The sequence below is a fragment of the Podarcis gaigeae genome (assembly GCF_964106915.1).
Source record: "Podarcis gaigeae genome assembly, chromosome: 1".
NCBI classification, from domain to species: domain Eukaryota; kingdom Metazoa; phylum Chordata; class Lepidosauria; order Squamata; family Lacertidae; genus Podarcis; species Podarcis gaigeae.
Window position 1 is genome coordinate 9,186,972 of NC_139678.1, and position 24,164 is coordinate 9,211,135.

A 24,164-nucleotide genomic window follows, 5' to 3' on the forward strand; every position below is an offset into this window, starting at 1 on the left:
GCTTGCAGAAACCCCCAAGTTCAGTTCCCACGGAGGGCTGAGTGAGTCTCTTTTCTCGAACCCTGGACAGCTGCTGCCAGTCAGTGTAGGCTACTTTGAGTTCGATGAACCAATGGCCTGACAGCTTCTAGTCCATTAGCAGATGCTGTTAAAACTATTTTGTGACAAATGAATCCAGTATTTTAGCTGCATATATCTCTTATGTGGGGGCAGTGTGGATTTGTTTTGTTATTGTTTATAATAATAATAATAATAAAAATTATTTATACCCCGCCCTCCATGGCCAGGGCCGAATTCAGGGCAGCTAACACTGAATATAAATTATAATAAAACGTAATAGAAAAAAGAAAAAACAGTTAATTAAAATACAGCTTAAAATACAGCTTAAAATGTATTTTATTTTGCATTTTTACACTGCGAACCTCCCTGTGATCTTCAGATGAATATACTAAATAGATAGATAGATAGATAAATGAAAACCCTCCTCCCTCCAGTTTTAATTCTATAACTCATATTTCAGAATCCCTCAACTCCTGACCTTCATTAAAACAAACTATAAAATGTGCATCAGGGAGCTTGGTGATTTGAGGTTCCCTCTATACATGAAACTCTTGTGACTCTTTTCTGGGAGGAGGGGAAGTGTTTCATCTATTCTCTCTCCTCTGATTTTTATGCTGTCTTTGTGTTTTGGAGAGGTCCCATGTGTATGTTTGTTTGTGCGTCTGTTTGTCTGTCTGTGGGTAATTACCATTGCCAGGGTAACAACGGGGAAAAAATACAGCAGGCGTCAGATCTGTGAAATTGTGAAGTAGCCAATGCTTTTTCCATCTGGCACTTGCTTCTACTTAAAAAGCAGAACAACAGCAACAAACTTGAATGAACTGTGAGGAGCAGGAGCCCCAGCAACAAACTTGAATGAACTGTGAGGAGCAGGAGCCCGAGTTACTCTGCGAGGCCAGAATCCCTCTTTGCCTGGGAATTAAAAGGGCAGGGATGGCATTGCACATTTCAGCTTGACACTTGTTTGTTTTCACAGGCTGCAGAAGATGGGGAGGGTTAGAGGTTAAAATAATACTGAATGGGGTCTTCCTCATCTATCGGTTTTACTCTCCTCTTCCTGGGTGTTATTGTAAGCAGCTTGGGCAGAATGCGGGGTTTGGGGGAGGGCGTTGGACGTTCAGGAATATGACTTGGGGTGGAAGGGATGGGATAGAATGGAAATTTGCTTTGGGGTTTTGCGTAGCAAGCTGATTCTCCCTTAGGAAATGCGTTGAAAAGTGTGGTGTGAGCAAACGACTAATGGGAATCGTTTTGTTTTGTTTTGTTTTGTTCTGTTTTGTTTTATTATTATTATTATTATTATTCTGTTAAATTATTATATAGTTTGTATTTTGCCTTTTAAGGGGAAGGGTCATGGCTGCCTGGGAGTGGGCCTCAGCCAATAGATTGGGTGGGGCAGGTTCCACAGGGGGAGATGTATTGGGACACCCGATCTCAGTGATCACGGGCAGGAGGAGGAGTTATGCTAAGACCAGACCATGTCATTACCGAGGAGGCAGGTTTAGTCGTTGTTTGAGGACTATCCCTGCCTCCAGGTCTGGTCCTGACCGGAAGGATACAGTAATCAGCAAGGGAAACCCACATGACCTGAAAGTGTTGCTGTGCAATGCCAGGTCAATGATGAATAAAACCACTGCCATCCACGACCTGATTGTGGATGGAGGATTTGACCTGGCATGTGTGACAGAGACTTGGTTGGATGAGGCAGATGGGCCTGTCCTTGCCGCTGCTTGCCCACCAGGTTTCTCTTACGCACAGCAACCCAGGTCATGTGGGTGGGGAGGGGGGGTTGCAGTGATTTTTAGGAAGTCATTAGTCTGCACCAGGCGTCCTATTGGGAAGACCCAGTTTTCTGAGTGCATGTTCTGGAAGCTGGGCAATAGGGGCAGTACAGGATTCCTACTGGTGTACCGACCTCCCCGCTGCACCAAGGATTCCCTGCCCGAGCTGCTTCAGGTCGTGGTGGATATGCTCCTGGAGACACCTAGCTTGGTTGTCCTGGGGGATTTTAACATCCATGCCGACACGACCTTACAAGGGGCCGCTCGGGACTTCGTGGAAAGCATGGCCTCCATGGGGCTGTCCCTGAATAAGTCTGGCCCAACTCATAGCCACGGACATGCCTTAGACTTGGTGTTTACCTCTACGGATGTTGGTGATCTGACATTAACTAAAAGCGAAACAAAATAAGTGCCATGGTCAGATCACTTCCTGGTGCAACTGGACTTCTCCGCAACCCTTCCCCTCCGCAGGGAGGTGGGACCGATTCGGATGGTCCGCCCCCGCCACTTAATTGATCCAATTGGCTTCCAGAGAGTGGTAGGGGATGCTTTATCCCATGTTGATGGCCTTTCAGCTGATTCCCTGGTGGCACGCTGGAATGCGGAGTTAACCAGGGCTATTGACTGTCTGGCTCTGAAGCGCCCTCTCCGATTGCATGGAGCCCGGACAGCCCCGTGGTTTTCCCCGGAGCTGAGGGTGATGAAACAATCGTTGACACGGCTAGAGCGCCGGTGGCGGAAAACTCATTCTGAATCAGACCGGACACGGGTTAGAGCTCAACGTCGAGCCTACCAAGTGGCAATGGCGACGGCGAAGAGGGCCTTCTTCGCCGCCTCCATTGCATCTGCAGAAAACAGCAGCAGGAGACTTTTTCAGGTGGTTCGCAGTTTATCGGAACCACCTGTACCACCGGGGCCTGGTAGGGACCCCAAGATCTCCTGCAACGCTTTTGCAAAGTTTTTTGCAGATAAAATCGCTCCGATTCAGAAGGAGGTAGACTCCACAGTGGGAGCAGGGCCAGGGCGGGAGAGTGCTAGAGTTCTGTCTGGTCCTGTTACATGGGATCAATTCCAATCTGTTACCTGCGAGGATGTGGGCAGGCTGCTTGGACGAGTGAAACCGACCACCTGTCTCCTTGATCCTTGCCCATCCTGGCTGATAAAAGCGAGCCGGGAAGGGCTGGGCGATGGGCTTTGCGGGGTGGTGAATGCTTCCCTCTGTGAGGGAGCCTTCCCAGAACCGCTGAAAGAGGCGGTCATTAAACCGCTTCTTAAAAAAACATCTTTAGACCCGGCCAATTTGGCCAACTATCGCCCAGTCTCAAATCTGCCATTCTTGGGCAAGGTGATTGAGCGGGTGGTTGCTGAAGAAGAAGAAGAAGAAGAAGAAGAGTTTGGATTTGATATCCCGCCTTTCACTCGCCTTCAGGAGTCTCAAAGCGGCTAACAATCTCCTTTCCCTTCCTCTCCCACAACAAACACTCTGTGAGGTGAGTGGGGCTGAGAGACTTCAAAGAAGTGTGACTAGCCCAAGGTCACCCAGCAGCTGCATGTGGAGGAGCGGAGACACGAACCTGGTTCCCCAGATTACGTGACTACCGCTCTTAACCACTACACCACACTGGCTCTCTCTCTTGGAACAACTCCAAGCACGCCTGGAGGAAACGGACCATTTGGATCCCTTCCAATCGGGATTCAGGCCTCACCATGGGACTGAAACTGCCTTGGTCGCGCTGGTTGATGATCTCCGGCGGGCTAGGGACAAAGGTGAGAGCTGTTTCCTAGTTCTGCTGGATCTCTCAGCGGCCTTTGACACCATCGACCATAATATCCTTCTGGACTGTCTAGAGGGGCTGGGAGCTGGGGGCACTGTCCTACAGTGGTTCCGCTCCTTCCTCCTGGGCCGTGTCCAGAAAGTGGTGGTGGGGGGTGAGTGTTCAGACCCCTGGGCTCTCACTTGTGGGGTGCCTCAGGGTTCTGTCCTCTCCCCCATGCTTTTTAATATCTATATGAAGCCGCTGGGAGAGATCATCAGGGGGTTTGGACTGGGTGTTCATCAGTATGCAGATGACACCCAGCTCTACCTCTCCTTTAAATCAGAACCAGTGAAGGCGGTGAAGGTCCTGTGTGAGTGCCTGGAGGCGGTTGGAGATTGGATGGCGGCTAACAGATTGAGGTTGAATCCTGACAAGACAGAAGTACTGTTTTTGGGGGACAGGAGGCGGGCAGGTGTGGAGGATTCCCTGGTCCTGAATGGGGTAACTGTGCCCCTGAAGGACCAGGTGCGCAGCCTGGAAGTCATTTTGGACTCACAGCTGTCCATGGAGGCGCAGGTTAACTCTGTGTCCAGGGCAGCTGTCTACCAGCTCCACCTGGTACGCAGGCTAAGACCCTACCTCCCCACGGACTGTCTCGCCAGAGTGGTGCATGCTCTGGTTATCTCACGCTTGGACTACTGCAACGCGCTCTACGTGGGGCTACCTTTGAAGGTGACCCGGAAACTGCAATTAATCCAGAATGCGGCAGCTAGACTGGTGACTGGGAGTGGCCGCCGGGACCACATAACACCGGTTCTGAGAGATCTGCACTGGCTCCCAGTACGTTTCCGAGCACAATTCAAAGTGTTGGTGCTGACCTTTAAAGCCCTAAACGGCCTCGGTCCTGTATACCTGAAGGAGCGTCTCCACCCCCATCGTTCAGCCCGGACACTGAGTTCCAGCGCCGAGGGCCTTCTGGCGGTTCCCTCATTGCGAGAAGTGAGGGTACAGGGAACCAGACAGAGGGCCTTCTCGGTAGTGGCGCCCACCCTGTGGAACGCCCTCCCATCAGATGTCAAAGAGATAAAGAATTACCTGACATTCAGAAGACATCTTAAGGCAGCCCTGTTCAGGGAAGTTTTTAATATGTAATGCTGTACTGTTTTTAACACTGATTGGGAGCCGCCCAGAGTGGCTGGGGAAACTCAGCCAGATGGGCGGGGTATAAATAATAAATTATTATTATTATTATTATTATTATTATTATTATTATTATTACATCTGAAGGGAGGGTGTTCTACAGGGTGGGCACCACTACCGAGAAGGCCCTCTGTCTGGTTCCCTGTAACTTGGCTTCTCGTAATGAGGGATCCGTCAGAAAACCCTTGGCGTTGGACCTCAGTGTCCGGGCAGAACAAAGGGAGTGGAGACTCTCCTTCAGGTATACTGGACCGAGGCCATTTAGGGCTTTAAAGGTCAGCACCAACACTTTGAACTGTGCTCGGAAACGTACTGGGAGCCAATGCAAGTCTATCTAAGATTCATAGAATTGTAGAGTTGGAAGATACCCCAAGGGTCATGTAGTCTAACCCTATGAAATGCAGAAATCCTTCCCACAGCCGTCTCAGGTTGGGCTCGAACCCCCAACCCTTTGGTTAGCAGCCAGACGCACTGACCAGTTGCGCCACCATTCCACACCTCGTCCTCCCAAGTGTCAGGCCAGATCATATCCTTGCTGCCATTTTCCTCCCGAGTTAAGTTTGAATCTTCGTTTACACGCCATGTGGAAAATGTAAGTCCTATGCAAGCAGTCTCGTAATAAACCTTTGGATGGTTTCGCAGTTCCCAGAGTTGCACAGAATGGACAGTGTACAGTAAACAAAGCAGACCATGATAAGACATGAAACAACCTCCCCCCCCCCCAAATCAACAACAACAACCCCTTATCCCTGTTGTCTATGTTCTTGGAATTTTTTCCATGTACCATTTGGAGTCTGTCAGTTTCCCCTGTACAAACATTACAGCATCCAGAGGGAATGAGACATTCTTACCTGTGACCACAGAATCAAATGCTAGGCCTGATAGGGTAAAGCAAAGCAAAGGCAGATTTGAGGCCTGCAGAGACACCCTGCTGTCTTGATGGACAGGCCAAACCTGCCCGAGCTAAAGTTTAATTCCTACTTTCTCTTTTCTCCTTCCTCTATTCCTATTTCTCCTTTCTCCTGCCTCTGTCCTAGCTTCCTGTCAACTCAGAGTCAGGGATGCAATGTTGAAACTGTGCTTTCATGAAGACCCGCCAACCTTCAAGTTCAGGGGAAGCCAATGTACTTAGAGTATACTAGCATTTAGCATTGTTGATTACTGGTGGGTTCCCTCTCCCCCCTGCCCAGCCAGCCAGCTTTAATGAAGGGGACACGTGCCGCTGTATGAATGGGCAATCCCTGCTGTTAATTCTAGAGTTCTTTCAGTGAGTAGGAGGAATCAGAGCAATATAATCTGCTCTTCTGCCAAAGGAGCTGGTCTCTGGTGGCGAGAAATTCGAATGTCAGTGAACTCGTATGCAGTAGTACCATTCCATCACCAGCCTTCACCTTCCTCTGGTCCCCGTCAACTCCATAGCCTCTGATGTTACAGATCCAATGTCTCTCAAAGTATGAGGTTGGTCTCCTTAAGGAGGTGTGGGAACCACCAAAGGCAAGGAGGTAGCATTTCAACCCAGTACAAGAAGCCATTGTGATATATTGGATAAGATTGCATGGCTGGCAAATACCAAGTTAGGTGTGAATTCTCTGGACATGATGCTAAAAACATAGGCTAGCGTTTCAGGAATGAGCTGCAGTGAATCCTGGACTTGCATGCTCTCCTCTCCCTCCTGTTCTAGCATAGCTGTGATGCAAAGATTGGAAGCTATTCCTAGTGTCCTAAATTTCCTGCAGCTTGCCGTGTTATTTGAACCAAGACAACCTGTGGTTAATCTTGACTACAGTTAGTTTAAACAAGCCAACATCAAACCATAGTTTATGAAGCAGGCTTGTTTCAACTAACCATGGTTAAGATTAACCATAGTTTATGGTACAGATGATATGGGAATTTTAAATGAGTCCTTATTGTTTCTCAAAGGCAGTTAGCTTGCAGATGTGCCATCTGAAGTTAACCTATTGTGTGTCTGTGTTCCTCCTTTTCAGTTATGAAACAAATGGGAATTTGCTGAATGAATTAATTGTTACTCCATTGTAAAAGCCCATCCTGAAAACCATTATGCATGGTAGCTTAAAAAGCCCTGCAGAGATTAATTAAAAGTAGCTTCCCCTTCTTAATTAGGGCTCTCAGGAAATAATTGATTACAAATTGCAACAGGCTTGCTGCACAATGTTTGCTTGATATTGCTAATGATAAGTTTTTACCTAATTAGTTCACCATTGACATAGGGAAGCAGCTGCACTCAGTTACAGTAAATCTGACATTAGTAAATCTTATTTTCCGCCCCTCCCCTTCCAGAAGAATTATCCTTACCAAACCATTATTCCCATACTGTTGAAGTCCTAGGGAAGAATGCCAAGTTAGAAGCAGGAAATGGATCATATAATAGCTAGCATGTGCTGGATGTGATGTTTTCAGTCCAGCGTTGTTCTAAGGGTCAACATTACCTTCGTTGTACCAAAGCCCTAAAATGTAACAGTCTTCTACATCGTGGTGTAACTTCCCAACAGGGTCAGCATATTTCGTTGGGACCTGTTCCAAAGATCGAGGAAGTGCTCTATGAATATCAGCCATTGCATGTGGAGACCTACGGGCCGCCAGTTCCAGATATTGAAGTGTTGGGGAAATTTGGGTAAGTTTTTCTTTATTTATTTATTTGAACCAACGTCACTGTCAGTGAAATGGTATTCAGGCGGGAAACTTGCCACCTTATCCCCCAAATAAAGGGAGGTGGGGGGGAGTGAAAGCAAAACAGACCTTAATGAAATACTAGACTTCCTGCCCAAATCAATGTTTTGTTTGGGTGGCCGAATATAATTTTTTTTTGGTTTTGTTTCTCTCTTGCTCTCTTTCTGCTTTTCTGGTCTTTTATAGATCAGCCGAGAATTTGGCTGGATCGCATTCATGTTTTCAAGGTTGCCGTTGGCAGCTAAGGAGAAGTAGCTGTTCATTTTCAGTTGCACAGCATTAAAGAGTGAAACCCCTCCAAAAATGGGGGGGGGGGCGCCTTGATTTGTCCAGCTGTAGGAGGCCAGGAAAAATAACAGGGCTGGCCCTTTGCCATGAGAGGGGTTAGATCTGGCTCTCTGGTCCAAAGCTCAGTGGTGTGTTCTATCCATCAGGAGAGCATCCATTGTCCAAGCTCCTTTTGAGCCTGGATTGGGAGTACTGGCTCGCCTCCCCGTGCAATTTGTGAGATAGTTCCAACTGCATGAAAGGTCTTTCCCATGGCTTCAAAAATAAAAGGTCCTTTTGCAGATTTTTGTCCCTCTCTTCTAATACCAGCAGCCAGGGCACACTCAGCTCTATTTCTCCTTTACATCTGCAAGTGAGGCAGTGGAAGTGCTGGACTACTACTACTACTAATAGCAATAATTTATTATTTATACCCCGCCCATCTGGCAGGGTTTCCCAAGCCACTCTGGGCAGCTCTCAACAAAATATTAAAATACAGTGGTCTGTTAAACATTAAAAGCTTCCCTAAACAGGGCTGCCTTCAGATGTCTAAAAGTCTGAAGAAGAAGAAGAGTTTGGATTTGATATCCCGCCTTTCACTCCCTTTAAGGAGTCTCAAAGGGGCTAACATTCTCCTTTCCCTTCCTCCCCCACAACAAACACTCTGTGAGGTGAGTGGGGCTGAGAGACTTCAGAGAAGTGTGACTGGCCCAAGGTCACCCAGCAGCTGCATGTGGAGGAGTGGAGACGCGAACCCGGTTTCCCAGGTTATGAGACCACCACTCTTAACCACTACACCACACTGGCTCTCTGGTAGTTGTTGGAAGGGTGGAAGGGTGTTCCACAGGGCGGATGCCACTACCGAGAAGGCCCTCTGCCTGGTTCCCTGTAATTTGGCTCCTCGCAGCGAGGGAACCGCCAGAAGGCCCTCAGCGCTGGACCTCAGTGTCCGGGAAGAACAATGGGGGTGGAGACGCTCCTTCAGGTATACTGGACCGAGGCCGTTTAGGGCTTTAAAGGTCAACACCAACACTTTGAATTGGGCTTGGAAACGTACTGGGAGCCAATGTAGATCTTTCAAGACCGGTGTTATATGGTCTCAGTGGCCGCCCCCAGTCACCAGTCTGGCTGCCGCATTCTGGATTAGTTGCAGTTTCTGGGTCACCTTCAAAGGTTAGTGTCTTGCCTCAGTAATGGACTGGATGAGAGCCAACAAACTGAAGCTCAATCCAGATATGACTGAGGCACTGTTAGTGGGTGGTTCCCTAGACCAGATGGGTGGGAGATCGCCTGTTCTTGATGTGGTTATACTTCCTCTGAAAGGGCAGGCTCACAGCTTGGAGGTACGCCTGGATCCTTTGCTGTCGCTCGAGGCTCAGGTGGCCCGGAGTGCCTTCCATCAGCTTCGGCTGGTGGTCCAGCTACACCTCTATCTGGACAGGGATAGCCTAACTACTGTTGTCTGTGCTCTGGTAACCTCAGGGTTAGGTTACTGCAATGTGTTATACGGTTCGGAAACTTCAGCTGGTGCAGAATTCAGCGGCTGGGTTACTCACTGGAGCAAGACGGTTTGAGCATATTACACCGATCCTGGTCCGACTGCACTGGCTACCAATTAGTTTCTGGGCCCAATTCCAAGTGCCGGTTTTGACCTATAAAGCCTTAAACTACTTAGGACCACAATACCTCAAGGACCACCTCTTCCCATATGAACATATTTGGACCCTGAGATCATCTTCTGAGGCCCTCCTTCGTGTGCCTCCTCCTCGTGAGGTCCAGAGGGTGGCAACGTGAGAACAGGGCCTTTTCTGCTGTGGCTCCCCATCTGTGGAATGCTCTCCCCAGGGAAGTTCGCCTGGCGCCTTCATTGTACACCTTTAGGCACCAGGCAAAAATGTTCCTTTTTAGGGATGTTTTTAATGTTTGGCGATTTATTGTATTTTAAATATTTTGTTGGAAGCCTCACAGAGTGGCTGGCGAAACATAGCCAGATGGGCAGGGTATTAACAACAACAACAACAATAACAATCAGGCCTTTGGTTGACCGGATTGGCATCCCACATCCTATACCCTTTTAAAATGTGGCTCTTTTTTGGAGGGGGTGTGTGTTGTTGTTATTGGGTCATTGTTCTTATTTTGATTTTATATATTGTAATCTTTTCTGTGAACCACCCTGAGACCTCTGGGTATAGGGTGGTATATAAATTCAAAAAACAAAACAAAACAAATAAATGATGCTGAATGTTGGAAGGTTCAGAACAGACAAGAGGAGGTTCTTCCCACGGCACAGTAAAACTTTGCAACTCGCTCTTGCGAGAGAGAAGTGACAGCTGCCAGCTTGGAGGACTTTAACAGGAAACTAAAAGATTCTCCTAAAGATTTCAGAATAAGGCATCGCAAAGGAAGGTCAAGTATGGAATCAGCATAATTAGCAAGGGAATAAAATGCTATCCTAAACACAGAAGGTATCTGCCGCCTCCCGTGGTTCATCATATTCAGCAACCAGGTTCAAAAATGCACAGCCATCAGCTTACAGGAATTTGGGTGGGTTGAGGGCGATGCTGCTTTCCGTCATTCTCATTTTGCCCCAGGATACTTTTGGGCCCCCGCATTATAAGTATTGGTTGCGGAGGGTGGGAGAGCAGGCTTCCTTTTGGCCCTGGTGCTTGGAGAGTAGGTGGCAAAGGGCCGTTCTCAAATGTGTGCCAGCCCTGACACCAGCAATGTCACATTGACAGTGCTGTTCTTCAAGGGCTTCAGAGTCTGTGGACAACAGTTTCACGGCCAGTTTATAGCAGAAGCTGGGGGGGGGGGCATAATAGCTATCTTAATCTAGGGCCTGGCCTCATCCGAGCAAAGCTACAGGGAACCAGGCAGAGGGCCTTCTCGGTAGTGGCGCCCGCCCTGTGGAACGCCCTCCCATCAGATGTCAAAGCGATTAACAACTACCTGACATTCAGAAGACGTCTTAGGGCAGCCCTGTTCAGGGAAGTTTTTAATGTGTGACATTTTAGTGTATTTTTGGTCTCTGTGGCTGGGGAAACCCAACCCTTGGGCAGGGTACAAATAATAAATTATTATTATTATTATTATTATTATTATTATTATTATTATTATTATTCGCTGGTCCCAGTAGCCTTTGTCCTTCAAGGTGATGAGCTAAGACCAAATGTGGATCCTTTCATATGCAACAAAGCAGTTCAGGAGATCCGTTCCTCACTCTCTTGCTTCTTTGGGTAGGAAAGGCAGGATATAAAGGTAACAGATAAGTATTGTAAATAATCACTAAATTGGTAAAGGAATTAACCTATGATGTCATTGTGTAGGGTTTGCTTTGGTTTCTTGAGGGTCTGCTCCAACTGTTTTATTTGAGGAGCCCTTTACATTTTGGGTTTCACATCTTCTCACTATCTGGTGTATCAGGTTATTAGAGGCAAATGTTAATTAGCTTTCCCAACCCTGGCTCAGCCTGAGCTTGCAAACGCCACCTGTTAGCAGAACAGCTGCTTGGGCCTCCAAAGCCCTGGGATTCCGAATGACGAATTGCAATGTGTGGTGGTAAGGAATGGGCCTCTCATTCCGCTCTTGGAACCTCTCAGCTCTTGGCATTTCGTGTTTTCCACTAGAGTTTTGAGAACCGGCTTTCAGCAGCCAAACATGAAACAGCCTCCCTGTGTCATGCTTGCTGGCACACGGCCTGAAGTCATCATGTGACATTCGCTGTTTGTTAAATGTCCTTGCTCTTGCCTAAAAGCAGTACATGTAACAAATACCGTATTTTTCGCTCTATAGGATGCACCAGACGATAAGACACATCTAGTTTTTGGGGGAGGAAAACAAGAAAAAAAATATATTTTGAATCCCAGAAGCCAGAATAGCAAGAGGGATCTGGCTTCTGGGATACCGTGTGGCTGTTCTGGCTTCTGGGATGACCTCGCCAGGCGTCTTCAGGGCAGCGGGATGAAGGCTCCCCCTGCCTGGAAGAGGCTGCGCGGGGCTAAGGGCAGAAGCCAGGGCAGGTACATCACTGAAGGGGTGCTGCACAGTTCACCCTCTCTGCGCTGCACAGAGGGAGAACTGTGCAGCGCCCCTTCAAGCGAAGCTGGAGAAGGAACTGAAGGAGTCCCTTCTGTTCCACCTCCAGCTTCGCAGGACAGGCACCTTGCTGAAGGGGCGCTGCGCAGCTCTACCTCTCTGTGCAGCGCCATTCACTCCATAAGACGCACTCACATTTCCCCTTACTTTATAGTAGGAAAAAAGTGCATCTTATGGAGTGTGTCTTACGGTAACTAACATGGGTAAGAGACTATGAGCCAAAAGGCACACCCTGCCGATTTTGCTAGCTGTTGTGGGTATCTGCATCAGGACATCAAGACCCTAGGTGAGGAGATGGGGAGCCAACGTGAGACACCCCACGTGTCGCTGGACTGCAGCTCTCATCATTTCTGATGATTTGCCCTGTTGGCAGGGTGAGTTGGAGTTGGCATCCAGTGTCATCTGGAAGGCTCAGTGTTAGAAACTCAGCTATATAAACTGGGCGCCAAGTGGCTCTTTAATCCAAGGTTCCAGTCGCCAAAATGGAATGCCTGGTTGCCATTCTGGGGCAAGACAGCTCTGAAGTCTTGTGTTTTAAATGATGGACTGTCGGTGATTGATTTTCATTAAACATCTGGCTAGTTCAGATGACGAACTTGAGCTAGCTTCTCCCGATTTAAGTGCAGGGTGTTTGAGAACCGGGACATTCTCAGGGAATGTTTACAAAGTTTACAAAGTTGTAGTACTACCAGTCTTACTGTACTCTTGTGAAACACGGACCACTTATAAACACCATCTCCAACTCCTTGAAAGATTCCATCAACGGTGTCTCCAAAATTTATACACATTACTTGGGAAGACAGGAGAACTAATACCAGATTTGAACCCTGGTCTCCCAGGTCCCAGTCTAGGACTCTAACCACTACACTACAACACTGGCTCCATCACCCATGGCCCCATAGCTAAGGCCCTAAGAGTTCTGTTCCTCCCCACCTGGCTATTCAGCGAAAGGTACAGTGATTTTGCTGATAAGGCTGCAGCAAGTCCGCTGTGAAAGGATATTAGACAGGCAGAAATATATTTTTGAAAGACCCATCTCATGAAATGCCCTGAAAGTAATAAACAATGTCTCCAAAAATCAATAGAAAATGCTACCAGAAGTAATTTTTTCATAAAGCTACAGGACAAAAGTAATACGCTGCACTGGCAGCAAAAACGGGTGGGTGGTTGGGAAGGGGGGGGGACCCAGAGGGGGGGGGGGAGGGAGTCCTTTGCTCCTGAGACTTGAAGAAGCTGAGGTCTGCACATCGCTTTGGGAAACTGGCTAGTAAGCAATAACTTGTAGTAATCAAGTTGCAATATTATTTTAGGAATGTGAAGTTTTTGCTGTAGCCGATGACTAACAGTGATATTTGTTTAAAAAGGGGGGAAAGAACAAACAGCAAAGTGAAATGGCACCAGTTTTGATGTTCTAATGCAGTGGTTTTCAAGCCAAGGTTCCAAAGGAATCCTGGGGTTCCACGGAGACGTGTCAAGGATTCCTCAGTGAGAGAGTCAGTAAAGATGAACAGACTTTCCTGGCTGCTCAGGACTCCTGCTCCAGCCAAGCTGTCCACCCCTGCGTTGCACAGCCATGGGGGACTAGCAGATGCACCCCATGGGTTCACTCGGCTCCTGCAAGGTGACAGTGAGGCCCAGCGTACTTGTGTTCCCTTCAATGCGCCCCAGAATCTGTGGGTGGGCAGGTGGCAAATGCACACAGGTGTGTCTCTGTCTGTGTGTAGAGGCACTGCTGTGCCAGATGCACACAGGTTCCTTGGCAGAATAGTTGCTATGGAAGGGATTTCCTGAAGCTAGAGAATGTGGAATGTTGCAGATCTTGTGTGTGGACAAGATGGCAGGGCAAAGGTGAGAAAGGGAAAAGTTTAGTATTAAATGGGTACAGGTAAGACCTGCAATGAAAGGGACGTGGGTGGCGTTGTGGGTCAAACCACAGAGCCTAGGACTTGCTGATCAGAAGGTCGCCGGTTCGAATCCCCGCCATGGGGTGAGCTCCCGTTGCTTGGTCCCTTCTCCTGCCAACCTAGCAGTTCGAAAGCACGTCAAAGGGAAGTAGATAAATAGGTACCACTTCGGCAGGAAGGTAAATGGCATTTCCGTGTGCTGCTCTGGCTTGCCAGAAGCGGCTTAGTCATGCTGGCCACATGACCCGGAAGCTGAATGCCGGCTCCCTCGGCCAGTAAAGTGAGATGAGCGCCGCAACCCCAGAGTCAGTCACGACTGGACCTAATGGTCAGGGGTCCCTTTACCCTTTACCTTTAAGACCTGCAATAAAACGTTGCATGTTCAGGGTTCCAAGCAGGTAACCATGCCCTATTCCAGAATACTCTATTCCACTTCCTCTTCCATCCACCCTTCCCCTTGACAGCCATCATTTAGTGCCCACTGGGTGTGCTTAGCCCTGACTGAATCTTTTTTGCCCTCTTAATCCCCCCCCCCCAAAAAAAATTGTTTATAGGCACATGCACACACTCTTTTGAAAACCTCCCTCTTGTGTGTGAATAGTCTTCTTTTAGTCAAATAAATTTGTGTAGCCAAAACATTTGCTTATCACATTTCATGAACAGGGTATGATGACTGAAGCCTTCTGTCACTTTCTTGTTTGTGTCTTACTTGGAAAGAAGAACAAAATAATTTTAACACGTTGCCTATGGTTGTTGTGAAATACAGCAGAATATTTTCTATTGCGGAATAAAAAGAAGGATTGCAAGATCCATGCGACTCCCAAGTGGCACTGCTCTCTCTCTCTCTGGCACTGCCAATTACACTAATTTGCTCCAGACGAGATGGAAACACAAGTTAATGTTTTGCCAATGAGGGCTGAGTTTTCCCAGTGCTAAGTGCTGAATGAGGTTCCCAAGACTGCTCTGTTGGCAGCTGAGATTTTCCTATGCTACTAACGTAAGCTTATCCTTTTTATATATTTAGATAAATATTCCCGTCCGCTCCCTGCTCCACTCTTGAGTAGCCATCTGGCGCTCTTTTGGAATCCAAAGTTTGTGTTGGGTGGTTTTGTTGACTCTTCCATCTTAGAGTGGATCAATACGCCTAGCATTTTACAAAGTAGGATCTCATCCATGCTGGGGCTTCCACCCTTGCTCTGCCATTCAGTTACACTCTGCTTTTTACATTCTGTTTTTTTAAAATAAATAAATAAATATTTATTTGCTTTTACAGAAAAAAGAGAAACATCACAACCACAAAAATAAAAGTACACACATACATCAAAAATAAAAAAAATAAAAAATAAAAACTCCAATTTTTAAATTCATGTTTACATAGCTTCCTTTCTTGACCTCCTCACGCCTCCCTTTTTTGTGTTCCTCTTTAACCAATCAGATACAGCAATTCCTTACCCTCTTTAGAAACTCATTTCTAATTATTAAAATCAATTCTATTATGTCTCCGATCTTTCCTCCTTATATTTAAACACCTTTAACATATTATTTACTTTTGACATAATATAACTTTAGTCTTACACCCTTTTTCTATTACGTTTTTGCATACTTCTTAACACTGTATCATTAATGCCATATTTTTTTTAATATCCAACATCATTTTAGCATTCATAAACTTTGCAGTGTTTCTGCAGATAGTCCTTAAACTTCTTCCAGTCCTCTTCCACCTACATTCTGAAGCACCTTAGCGAAATGAGATTAAAACTACTGTAGCCCCGTAACAACAATGATAAAAGGACAGAAAGAACAACAGCAAACTGTTAATATTTTATTGTAAACTGCCTAGAGGCTACGGCAGGGATGGAGAACTGGATGCAGATGTCGGATAGGATCCTGGTGTCCTCCAAGCCCACAGACCACTTTGTCAAACTCGTGACATCACAGTGATGTCATAGGAAACTGGGGCCCCCTCTGGGCCTAATTTGTCTCACGAGCTACAGGTTCTATCTGCATCAGTGAGCTATTGTGATAGGCATCTGACATGCTTAATGAATCACAATAAAGCAAAAACAACTGAGCAGAGAAGCATCAGTATCAAATGGGAAGCGACTTCAGGCCAAAAATTAATAATGATAATAATAATGAATAATGTTTTATTTATACCCCGCCCTTCCCGGTTCAAAAACCGGGCTCAGGGCGGCTAACAACAAATTTAAAACACTTAATTGTAAAAGCAGCATAAAATACAGTATAAAAACATGAATAACAATAAAATTCAAAATTCAGAAATCAATTTAGGGGAAATTAGCATTAGGTAATCCCCAGGGCTAGCTGGCTGAATTGGACCTACTTGGGCCAGTGAGGAGGCCAATTACCTCTGGGGTCTCAGAGCGGGTAATCTTCATAAAGGGGAGGGGGAGGGAAGAGAGGGGAAATAAAAGATCAGCCTGAATTCAGATTAAAGGCCAGGCGGAATAGCTCTGTCTTACAGGCCCGACGGAAGGGGGTTAAATCTTGAAGGGCACTAGTCTCATGGGACAAAGCATTCCACCAGGTCGGAGCCATCACTGAAAAGGCCCTGGCCCTGGTGGAGGATAGTCTGACTTCCTTAGGGCCCGGGACCTCTAAACTATGGTTATTCATGGACCTTAAGGTCCTCTGCGGGGCAGACCAGGAGAGGCGGTCCCGTAAATACGAGGGCCCTAAGCTGCAAAGGGCTATAAAGGTCAAGACCAGCACCTTGAACCTGACCCTATACTCCACTGGGAGCCGTTTGGAAAAATACTGTTTCCATCTTGAATCAAAATAGCATCAAAGGAAGGACTTTGTGTCAGAGTTTGAATGACACGGCCATTGCAGACCAGCCAGTCTTCCATCATTGGCGAAACATAATAATAATAATAATAATAATAATAATAATAATAATAATAATAATTTATTTGTACCCCGCCCATCTGGCTGGGTTTCCCCAGCCACTCTGGGCGGCTTCCACAGAGACCAAAAATACACTAAAATGTCACACATTAAAAACTTCCCTGAACAGGGCTGCCTTAAGATGTCTTCTGAATGTCAGGTAGTTGTTTATCACTTTGACATCTAATGGGAGGGCATTCCACAGGGCGGGCGCCATTACCGAGAAGGCCCTCTGCCTGGTTCCCTGTAACTTGGCTTCTCGCAATGAGGGAACCGCCAGAAGGCCCTCGGCGCTGGACCTCAGCGTCCGGGCAGAATGATGGGGGTGGAGACGCTCCTTCAGGTATACTGGACCGAGGCAGGACGTAGAGTAGGACCTCACCCAAAGAACATGGTGATCAGCGGGTTCATTTCAGAGAAGGTCCTTCAAGTATCTGGGTTTAGGGAACTTTAGGGAAGTGTTCTCCAGGCTCATTCTCCTGCAGTTTTGGACTACAATTCCTATCAGCCCCAGCCAAGGACTCCCAAAGTATCTTGAAGATAGCACCTTTGAGAAGGCTGGTTTAGGGCTTTGAAGGTGGTGTGGTAGATCAACCATTTGAATTTTGGTTCAGAAACTATTTTAAGCCTCTGTAACTGCTTTAAAAGTGGAGCTCATAGCATGCGCTGCTTCTTTACTGCCATGTTTTGCACCACCTTTTCAAGGGAACCTCCACTAATTCAGCTTGGATGTGGCTAGGACTGTGTCTGTTGTGATGTTCTTCTGGCTTTTATCTGCCTGCTGCGATTTGTATGCTGTGTTGGGTTTTCTTCTTTATTGTACTTTTTGTGGTTTTATTGGAAGCAACGCTGAGAGCCATGATTGAAGACTGGCCAATAAATAAACAAGTAAGGCATGAGTGGCAGTGGCCAAATCAGTCTTCTCCTTGCAGCTGTCGTACTAGCTTAAGCCGAGCAAAAGCACTCCTAGCCACAGCTGCTGCCCGAGGATCCAAGCCGAAATGGAAATCAAGACCCTTTTCAGGCTGAAATGCAAGGCTGGGGAACCTGTGGCCCGACAGATGCTGTTGGACTACGGTCCGCAACATCCCATACCATTTCCTATGCCGGTTGGGGCTGATGGGAGTTGTAGTCCAACCAATGGCTTCAAGTTGGAAGAAAAGAGATTCTGAGTAAACACCAGGAAACACATTCTGGCAGTAAGAGCTGTTTGAGAGTGGAACGGTCTCTCTCGGGAGTTTGTGGACCATCTGTCAGGGATGCTTTAACTGAGATTCCTGCATTGCAGGGGATTGGACTAGATGACCCTTGGGGTCCCTTCCAACTATGTTGTTGTTGTTTAGTCGTTTAGTCGTGTCCGACTCTTCGTGACCCCATAGACCAGAGCACGCCAGGCACTCCTGTCTTCCACTGCCTCCCGCAGTTTGGTCAAACTCATGCTGGTAGCTTTGAGAACACTGTTCAACCATCTCGTCCTCTGTCATCCCCTTCTCCTTGTGCCCTCCATCTTTCCCAGCATCAGGGCCTTTTCCGGGGAGTCTTCTCTTCTCATGAGGTGGCCAAAGTATTGGAGCCTCAGCTTCACGATCTGTCCTTCCAGTGAGCACTCAGGGCTGATTTCCTTAAGAATGGATAGGTTTGATCTTCTTGCAGTCCATGAGATTCTGATTCTATGATCATCAGGAGGACCACAAGATCCCCAGCCAGTGGCATCATGAGAGTGGTGCAAAAGGGAGAATTTGGGACCCGGAGCTTTCTCTGAATGAGTACGACTTGCTACTCCATGGTTGAACAAATGGTTCACACCATGAGATCAGCCCAATGAAACTGCTGCCTCCTCCTCCTCCTCCTCCTCCTCTTTCTCCTCCTCGTCCAACCTCTATACTGCACTTGGGAAGAGAATGTGAAAAATATGTTTAATTCACTCTCCATATGGATAGCGCTATGGAAGAGCAAATGATTCAATAGGCATCAACAAATAATGATGAAATTGTCCCAGGTCAGCAATGGAGAGGGAATCAGGTGCAGAAGCTGGGCTAATGTACGCATTGGGAACGAGGTGCAGATACACATCTGGCGGGAGATGTGCAACCACCTCACGGTCCCTTGCCCCTTTGAACAGACTGGACGGGCCTTCTGATGGGATTGTGGACTCCTCTCTAGGGACACCCAGCATTGCCGAAAAGATGAGTTCCGCACGGCAGGAGCTGGATCACAACTCCTGATTTCTAGGAACGGGTTTATTTGGCCTTTGTGAATGTTTGGAGTGACCCTGCTTTGATGGTGAGGTGGTGGCTTGGAACCAACGTGAGCCTGTTTTCTTTCCAAATAACGAGGGAAGCAGATAGCGGAGGCTTGGCCAGCTGAACGGCAACCAAGGACAGCAGCGTGGCCTCCTGCAGGAAGCCCGGAGTTGTTTGGAGAAGCTGGGACGTTTCTGGCAAGAGGTCTTCTGGGCTTTTTCACCCTGCAGTATATGGAGCTTTCTCCCCTTTTCTCTTCAAGGAGCACTTCTGTCAAGGTCGTTAACGGAATATGTTAGGAGCGGGCCGCTCATGAAACAGAATTTTTCTCCTTCCTGTCCACCCACCTGTGGGCCTAGTGTGGGTTCTGTAGCTGTTAACGGCCCCGGGAGGACGATTAAACCCAAGAATATGGAAAATGTATAAAGGAAGGGGGGCGAAAAAGGAAGCCTAGACCAGACCGTGCAGTTACTTATATTCCAAGTTGGCTTCAGCTGTGCATGTTACCACTAAATTAACCTCAAAAGCCTGGACCTGACAGGAGAATGTCCCCAGTAATTGTTTTTGTTGGCGTCCGGCTTCAGAATTAACTCATTGATCTCACATGAGCCGGTGTGCTCAGAATGCTTCTCCAATAATATGTGCTTTCCCCGACCCTTCACTTAAAAAAGAAAAGGGAAAAAAGCAATCATGGAAAAAAAAAAGGTTTCTGCTCTGAGCAGTTGTCAAACAAGCTTCTTTCATTGACAATCAGATACAGGGCAGCTGAAGGGGATTGTTTAGTCTAGAGTAAATACTCCAGAGATTACAAGGTCACTGTAGGAAATGTAATTATACCATTTTATTCTGGAATAGTCTCTGGGTTTTTGTGTATGTTGTAGGAGGGTAGCAAGGCCTACTGAATCTTCGGTCTTAGTGTTTTCCTGAAGTTACGGACAGTCACTTTTCAGTGGCCGAAAGTGTTGGAAATTCAGGGCAAGAAAGCAATGGGTTTATGGTACGTTAGGTAGGATGGCGCTGAAAAGCTAGTGGCTTTCAAAACATCTTCCAAGGCATCTTGATGGCTCCTTCAAAATTTTATGAAAAGATCAGTCAAGGAATGCTATCAGGGCAGGACTTTGGGGCAGAAGTTCAGCCGCCACCCCTACAGAATGAGCAGGAGGGCCCCCCAACTGGGCTAAACATTATCATCTAAATTGGGACAGGAAAACCAAGTCAATATGCCCTTGTATTCACAGGTGAGCTTTTGACTCAGTGGATGCTCTGCTAACTGGAGGGGAAAGGAGGCAATTTTTGCCAATTTCCCTCTCTTCCCTGCATCTCCCGCCACCTCTTAAAACCACCCTTTGGGACAGGGTAGAGGTGGTTTGGGGGGGCCATAGTGGGAAGAGTGAACCCCTTCCTCTTCCATTAACAAAGGTGTCGACGGGACCAAAAGCTTTTCCATGAGCGCTACGGCACCCGTTGGACTCCCCGCTAAGATGGCAAAAACGTTGGTCCACCTCCTGCACCCTTCCTTCTCCTCCACTTTGAGATGCCCAGTTTGAGAGTCCTTTGGCAATAAAAGAGTTTTCCAGTCTTCAAAAAGTTTCAGGTGTCCGTATCATTCAGACAGTAGCCTCCCTGTTGTAAGCTTTCCTACCTTAGTGGCATGTTCAGAAGTAGTCTTTTCTCTTTGGGAAGAGCTTTCTTACAAACACAGCATGTTATGTTCTTTATGTTGGGGAGAGAGATGTCTCTGTTGCTCTGTCACACGGAGAGCTGGTTGACCAATAAATACACTTAGGCACTGGGCATAAAGTAGTCTTTCATTTAGCGTGATCGCAAGCCTGGAGATCTAAATTGTACCATGTTTGTGCAAAGGGCAATGCGGCTGGTTCCTAAATACAAAATCAAGGAGAATAAACCTGCTGGTGGAAAGAGGAAGAAATCCCGACGAAAGAAGAATGGAGAATGAAGTTGATGGAATACGCAGAATTAGACAAGCTAACGGGGAGAATTCGGAACCGGCGAGACCAGAGATTTACCGAGGACTGGAATAAATTTACAGAGTATATTAAGAATAGTTGTGAAGGTCAATTAACGTTTGTAGGTTTTCAAGAAGCTCTGTGATAATAATGGAAAGAAATATTGTTTTATAATAATTGTTAAGATTAATTTGGTTAAAAAACAAAACAAAAAACAATATAGATGCAAGAAATGTGAATAACTGTGAAAACATGAAAGTTTCCAGATAGACTGAAGGAAGTCTGAAAGTGGAAAGATTAGAATTGGAAGTATAATTCAAATGGATTTTTTTTTGTTAAATTTGAAAATTTTATAATTTTTTTTTTTTTTTTTAAAGAAAGAGAATAAACTTGCTGGATTAGGTCAATGGCTCATCTAGATGTTGAGAATTCCGTTCCACCTTAAGGAACAGGCATGTGGAATAGTTCCATGTCACGTGTCTGTTTACATTCCAGCACAGCTTGCTGGGTACTTCCATTTTGTTTATAGCTTTTGCTTATGCTCTTTTGCTTTGAACATGAAGGAGATCAGACATGTCTCCTTTTGTCCTGATCTACACTGAATAAACCTACTTGTAAATATGCTCACACAGCCTCTCGTGCCACTTCTGTTTGTGCAGCGTTTGCTCTGCTGCATAGCGTGCTCAGTCTTCTAAAGTCTGGGGCTGCAGATTTATGCTGCACCAAGGACCAGAGTTTGCCCGGCACACCGGCCAGTGGGCTGGAGCCAGCTGGGGGCCTGCCAATTGCCCCGTTTCCTTCAGTGCTTGCCAACACTAGTCCCAACACCCCCCTGTTCTTACACTGGCCAGCCAGATATCTGTAGGAAGTCCTGAACCAGGACCTGAGTGCAACATCTCTCTCTCCACTTCTAAATCCCAACAAGTCACAATCAGATGAAGAGCATAGTTGCCAATGGCTAGAAGCCATTGATCGCCTTACCCTCCATGAATTTGCCCATTCCTCTTTTGAAGCAAAAATAATAATAATAATAATAATAATAATAAAAAGCAGAGACATCACCGTGCCAACAAAGGTCCATATAGTTAAAGCTATGGTTTTCCCAGTAATTATGTATGGAAGTTAGAGCTGGACCATAAAGAAGGCTGATCGCCGAAGAATGGATGCTTTTGAATTATGGTGCTGGAGGAGACTCTTGAGAGTCCCATGGACTGCAAGAAGATCAGACCTCTCCATTCTGAAGAAAATCAGCCCTGAATGCTCACTGGAAGGATAGATCCTGAAGCTGAGGCTCTAATACTTTGGCCACCTCATGAGAAGAGAAGACTCCCTGGAAAAGAACCTGATGTTGGGAAAGATGGAGGGCACAAGGAGAAGGGGACGACAGAGGACTAGATGGTTGGATAGTGTTCTCAAAGCTACCAGTATGAGTTTGACCAAACTGCAGGAGGCAGTGGAAGACAGGAGTGCCTGGTGTGCTCTGGCCTATGGGGTCACGAAGAGTCGGACATGACTAAACGACTAAACAGCAACAAATTGGTGGCCACCATTGCTTCTTATGAGAGTGAGTTTCCTAGTTTAACCTTATCTGTCTTGAATCTTCCAACATTTAGCATCATTGGACGCCTCCAACTTCTAGCATTATGAGAGGGGAACGAAAAATTCACTACTAATAACTGAAGTGGTTGCTCCACTATGTCTTGGTAAATCAGAGGTGTATTTGTGTTTGTGTGTGTTTTTTTATTCGACTTTAATACCTTCAAACAAATTCCAGGCAGTTAGTAAGTAAATACATTTCCTGGCCTTGCCTGCAATGTCAAGAAATGTGTTTTTTGAGTTTTGGACTCGGAACGTCTCAAAGTCTTGTAATGTTTCTAATAATAAAATAATGACTTGAACATATGCAGAATTTACAGATTAGCCATTGTCAAGGCTAGAAGGTAACACGGCTGTATTTTTGTTCCTTTGCGCAACTGGCTTTAAATGTAAAAACATAAATCCTACCTCGTTGGAGAGGAGACGGCAGGGTGGTGTGGTTTTCATTTGCTATAATTTCCTGTGAGACACTGTTCCAAACAAGGCCTACCTTTTTGCAAGACAATGCAGTTTTGCGTTCAGCAGCATGCATCTGAAATATTTGAAACTTGTTTAGGCAGCCTTGGGTATATCGTACAATCTCGGTGAATGTGTTTAATAAAGCGTGGTGAGGTCTGAAATAATTTTTGAATTATTTCACAGTAAAATCACAAGTTAAATCAGCCCCCCTTTGCAGTCATAAATGTCACCAGTCTCCTTCCTACCTTGCTCCCTTCTCTATGCTTTTGCATGCCACTGCAAAATCAATTGTGTAACTTTTTCTCCACTTCACCTTACACACACACACCCCAAAAATCCCTGGGTTGTACATTACTGAGCTGTAGGAACTCTATACTTCTGCAACTTGTCAGAATCAAGTTTTAGTTAATAGATATTTTTCAGTGATGTAATGGGAAACGTTTGGCAGAGAGACAGAATATAATGGACTGTGATTAATGTTTTAATAAGCACTTTTGCTCTTACTTATGATGCAGAGGTGAAATGTTTTCCTGCTCTAGATTGATAGACCTGTAGCAGGTGTGTGTACACAATCTTTTTCTTAAAAAAGAAAAAAAAAACCACTAAAAAAATAAAGCTGAACGCTTTAATTTGTTTTTGTTTTTTAAAAAATGGGTTCTTAGTCTTAAATAAAAATAAATCCCCAGCAATATTGATGTCTATGAAAGTGTACCTTCCAGAGACTTTTTCCACTACCTAAAGTAATTGCATTTAACAAAACAAAGCAAAACAAAAAACCTCACACAGTAAAAAGATTTGTTTGAAAATACCTCAAAAGAGAGTCAGAGTGTTAGGTTGATGATAATAGCTGATTCTGATTTATTGTCAGTTCTTGGGTTTGCATTTGCTTTGCTTACTTTGGTTGACTTTTCATTATAGAAATTGTATTTTCTGGATTTTTTAATATGTTTCCGTTAATTCATTCTTCGGTTAACATATTCCCCAGTATCCATCACTTCTAGTATAAATGTCTGCGGATGGTTTTGAAAGCAATGTTAAGAGTAAGGCTCAGGAACTCCTTCATTTTGGAAGAGCTGAATCTGTCGTTCAGCTCCTGCGTTGAATGCAAAATGTCTCTGATCTGTATTTTGCAAACTTTTAGAAATTAGGCACTCCAGGTTCAGGGGGAGCAGAGAGGTGTCTTGCCAACTCCTTATATTTCAGCTCTTCATGTTTCGTGTTTTTCAATATATGAAATATA

At 46.0% G+C, this 24,164-nt stretch overlaps 1 protein-coding gene across 1 annotated transcript in view; it reads left to right on the plus strand.

The window, feature by feature from the left end:
- Positions 1-24,164, plus strand: part of MNAT1 (MNAT1 component of CDK activating kinase) — a 144,165-nt gene that overhangs the window by 92,830 nt on the left and 27,171 nt on the right. Inside the window, exon 7 of the mRNA XM_083737633.1 lies at positions 7,309-7,430. Coding sequence (XP_083593759.1) covers positions 7,309-7,430 — 122 coding nt within the window. The remainder of the gene's footprint in view (positions 1-7,308; positions 7,431-24,164) is intronic.